Source organism: Lucilia cuprina, chromosome 6 (genome assembly GCF_022045245.1).
Source record: "Lucilia cuprina isolate Lc7/37 chromosome 6, ASM2204524v1, whole genome shotgun sequence".
Classification (NCBI taxonomy): Eukaryota; Metazoa; Arthropoda; class Insecta; order Diptera; family Calliphoridae; genus Lucilia; species Lucilia cuprina.
Genome location: NC_060954.1, coordinates 12,581,431 through 12,585,689, shown reverse-complemented (window position 1 = coordinate 12,585,689; position 4,259 = coordinate 12,581,431). Strand labels below are relative to the sequence as shown.

Below are 4,259 nucleotides of genomic sequence, written 5' to 3'. Positions count from 1 at the left end.
ATATATTAGACCATAGAGTAGACTAGACTCTAGACTAGAGTGTATACTATAGTCTAGACTAGACTTTAGGTTAGACTATAGCTAAACTCTATATAGGCTAGACTAGACTGCACTATAGAGTAGACAAAATACTAGACTGTAGACTAGACTATAAATTAGACTATAGACTAGACAATAGACTGGACTATAGACTAGACTATAGACTAGACTATAGACTAGACTATAAACTAAACTATACTATAGAATAGAATATTTTAAAATGTAGACTGAACTAAATATAAATAAAAATAGAATCTAAACTAGACTCTAGACTACATTATACTATTGGCTAGAGTGTTGATATATATTCTCTTATGTATATATATATTAAAGATTTATACTTTCCGTAAGATAAACTAAATGCTTGAATAAAATATTAAACAAAATTTTAATTGCATGTATTTAAATAATAATATTTGTGATGTTAAAAAACTTTATTTCATATAGTTTCATAATTGCTATTAAAAAGTTATAATTTACCTTTATTATAAATACATACTAAATAACAAAATAAAAAGTTTAGCTTTGTCCTGCTTGTCTTAAACAGACCTGGTATTATTTACTTTTTTTGCACCACAAAACCTAAAAACAATAAATAACAATTCATTCTTGCATAAGAACTAAACTAAGTATTTCGAACATATTTTGTGAATTTTTTATTTTTTTTTACTTCATTCCTTTTACCATTATCCAATATTTCTTTATCACATCTCTAGGTATTTATTTTGTGAAGGCTCGCGCACCATGTGTAAACATCGCGATACATCGTTGACAGCATCTCGACGTTACTATCATTCCAGAAGGTCATGTTTTCATCAAAGTACCATCAGAAGGTAAGTAAATATTTAAACAAATAATTTTTGTTTTCTGTGAAACTTAGATGACCTTCTATAGGAGAACATGAAGTCATCTAAATTTCAGAAAATAAAAGACTATAGTAGACTATACTCCAGACTATAGACTAGATTATAGACCAGACTATATACAAGATTATTGTCCAGGACAAGATTATAATCCAGACCACTCCAGACTTTAGACAATACTATTTTCCACTCTATAGACTATAGTCAGGACCATAGACTTGACTATAATCCAGACAATAGAATAGACTATAGTCCAGACTATAAAATAAACAGCAGTCCAGACTTTAGACAAGTCTATATTCCACTCTATAGATTAGACTATAGACTAGACTATAGTCCAGACTATAGACTTGACTATAGTCCAGACTATAGACTTGACTATAGTCCAGACTATAGACTTGACTATAGTCCAGACTATAGACTTGACTATAGTCCAGACTATAGACTTGACTATAGTCCAGACTATAGACTTGACTATAGTCCAGACTATAGACTTGACTATAGTCCAGACTATAGACTAGACTATAGTCCAGACTATAGACTAGACTATAGTCCAGACTATAGACTAGACTGTAGTCCAGACTATAGACTAGACTATAGTCCAGACTATAGTCCAGACTATAGACTAAACTATAGTCCAGACTATAGACTAAACTATAGTCCAGACTATAGTCCAGACTATAGTCCAGACTATAATCCAAACTATAGACTAGACTATAGTTCAGACTATAGACTAGACTATAGTCCAGAGTATAGACTAAAATATAGTTCAGACTATAGACTAGTCTATAGCCCAGACTGTAATCCAGACTATAGTCCAGACTGTAATCCAGACTAAAGACTAAACAATAGTCCAGATTATATACTAGACTATAGTCCAGACTATAGACTAGAATATAGTCCAGTCTATAAACTAGACAACAGTTCAGACTATAGACTAGAATGTAGTACAGTCTATAAACTAGACAACAGTTCAGACTATAGACTAGATTATAGTCCAGACTATAGACTAGACTATAGTCTAGACTATAGACTAGGCTATAGTCCAGAATATAGACTAGACTATAGTCCAGACTATAGACTAAACTATAGTCCAGACTATAGAATAGACTATAGTCCAGACTATAGAATAGACTATAGTCCAGACTATAGACTAAACAATATTCCATTCTATAGTCTATAGTCCAGACTATAAACTAGACTAGAGTGCAAACTATATACTAGACTATAGTGCAGACCGTAGTCCAGACTATAGACTACACCATGATCCAAACTATAAACTTAACTAAAGACTAGACTATAGTCTAGAAAATCTACTCCACTATAGTCCAGACTATAGAATGTACAAATGTCAAGACTAAAGCCCGTTTAATACTTTGTGCATATAACATTAAAAAGCATAATCGTAATCCTTTTTTCATTTTGCAGTCGTCTTCAGGAGACCACAATAACAATGCTAACGAATGGCAGTAATCATAATGGTTGCAACAATATGGTGAGCGGAGGTAATGGTGCTGGTGTCACCGGTAATTTTTCGAATGATGATACAATAGATGTGGCACTCACAACTGATTATTGTCATCAACATCAGCACTCCCATCAGCTCATGTGAGATTATATGAATCATCATCATCCTCATCAAAGTCATCATAAACATCTTCATAAAGCTTCAGCAACTGTAACATCATCTATGGATGTTTGTCAGAGTGAGTGTTACGAAATGAACAGCCTATCAAAAGGTAGACCATGTCCAGGACGAAGAAAATCTGTAGCATCACTACAGCCACAGTCACAATCAACTTCTTTGGGAACAGCAAAATCATTATCATGTAAATACGCTTTAAAAGGATCTACACATTTGCATCACTGTAAGTGTCAAGCTCTTCATAGCACATCAAAATCAACGAAAGGACATTCTAGAAATGGGCTTAAGTCACAGCAACATGGTATGACTACAATGTGTGAGGGAGTATAAATGTTATGTTATAGTTTTAAGGATATACAAAAAAAAACAAAACAAAAATGATGCAGGGATACAATGATTTCTTTTTAGCTTAATATAAGGACATTTGAGAGTTTCAAAAACTTCCTATGTAATCTAGTTCAGTTCTAGTTCAGTTCTAGTTCAGTTCTAGTTCAGTTCTAGTTCAGTTCTAGTTCAGTTCTAGTTCTGTTCTAGTTCAGTTCTAGTTCAGTTCTAGTTCAGTTCTAGTTCAGTTCTAGTTCAGTTCTAGTTCAGTTCTAGTTCAGTTCTAGTTCAGTTCTAGTTCAGTTCTAGTTCAGTTCTAGTTCAGTTCTAGTTCAGTTCTAGTTCAGTTCTAGTTCAGTTCTAGTTCAGTTCTAGTTCAGTTCCAGTTCAGTTCTAGTTCAGTTCTAGTTCAGTTCTAGTTCAGTTCTAGTTCAGTTCTAGTTCAGTTCTAGTTCAGTTCTAGTTCAGTTCTAGTTCAGTTCTAGTTCAGTTCTAGTTCAGTTCTAGTTCAGTTCTAATTTAGTTTACTTCAGTTCTAGTTCAGTTCTAGTTCAGTTCTAGTTCAGTTCTAGTTCAGTTCTAGTTCAGTTCTAGTTCAGTTCTAGTTCAGTTCTAGTTCAGTTCTAGTTCAGTTCTAGTTCAGTTCTAGTTCAGTTCTAGTTCAGTTCTAGTTCAGTTCTAGTTCAGTTCTAGTTCAGTTCTAGTTCAGTTCTAGTTCAGTTCTAGTTCAGTTCTAGTTCAGTTCTAGTTCAGTTCTAGTTCAGTTTTAGTTCAGTTCTAGTTCAGTTCTAGTTCAGTTCTAGTTCAGTTCTAGTTCAGTTCTAGTTCAGTTCTAGTTCAGTTTAGTTCAGTTCTAGTTCAGTTCTAGTTCAGTTCTAGTTCAGTTCTAGTTCAGTTCTAGTTCAGTTATAGTTCAGTTCTAGTTCAGTTCTAGTTCAGTTCTAGTTCAGTTCTAGTTCAGTTCTAGTTCAGTTCTAGTTCAGTTCTAGTTCAGTTCTAGTTCAGTTCTAGTTTAGTTCTAGTTCAGTTCTAGTTCAGTTCTAGTTCAGTTCTAGTTCAGTTCTAGTTCAGTTCTAGTTCAGTTCTAGTTCAGTTCTAGTTCAGTTCTAGTTCAGTTTTAGTTCAGTTCTAGTTCAGTTCTAGTTCAGTTCTAGTACAGTTCTAGTTCAGTTCTAGTTCAGTTCTAGTTCAGTTCTAGTTCAGTTCTAGTTCAGTTCTAGTTCAGTTCTAGTTCAATTCTAGTTCAGTTCTAGTTCAGTTCTATTTCCTCTCTTGTTTTATTCTATATCTGTGTTCTATTTAGTCTTCTCATTTTCCCCAAAAAAATAATAGTTATCCTCAATTTAAGTACATCGTCACTGATTTCATAGTTTTAACTTTGACATACA

At 33.3% G+C, this 4,259-nt stretch overlaps 1 protein-coding gene across 2 annotated transcripts; it reads left to right on the top strand.

Annotated features, from left to right (window-relative positions):
* The first annotated feature begins 717 nt into the window (after positions 1 to 717).
* Positions 718 to 3,014, top strand: LOC111685147 (neuropeptide CCHamide-1 receptor). Of its 2 annotated transcripts, none has more exons than XM_046955070.1 (2): positions 718 to 872; positions 2,331 to 3,014. In XM_046955070.1, exon 2 carries the CDS (start codon positions 2,521 to 2,523, stop codon positions 2,875 to 2,877), a length of 357 nt encoding a protein of 118 aa, XP_046811026.1. In that variant the 5' UTR covers positions 718 to 872; positions 2,331 to 2,520; the 3' UTR covers positions 2,878 to 3,014. Both variants share the same exon structure in this region, with proteins under 2 accessions (XP_046811026.1, XP_046811027.1).
* Positions 3,015 to 4,259: the final 1,245 nt, after the last annotated feature.

Bases quoted from the DNA above. Each gene is read 5' to 3' on its own strand.
- LOC111685147 (XM_046955070.1), top strand. From the start codon at position 2,521: ATGAATCATCATCATCCTCATCAAAGTCATCATAAACATCTTCATAAA.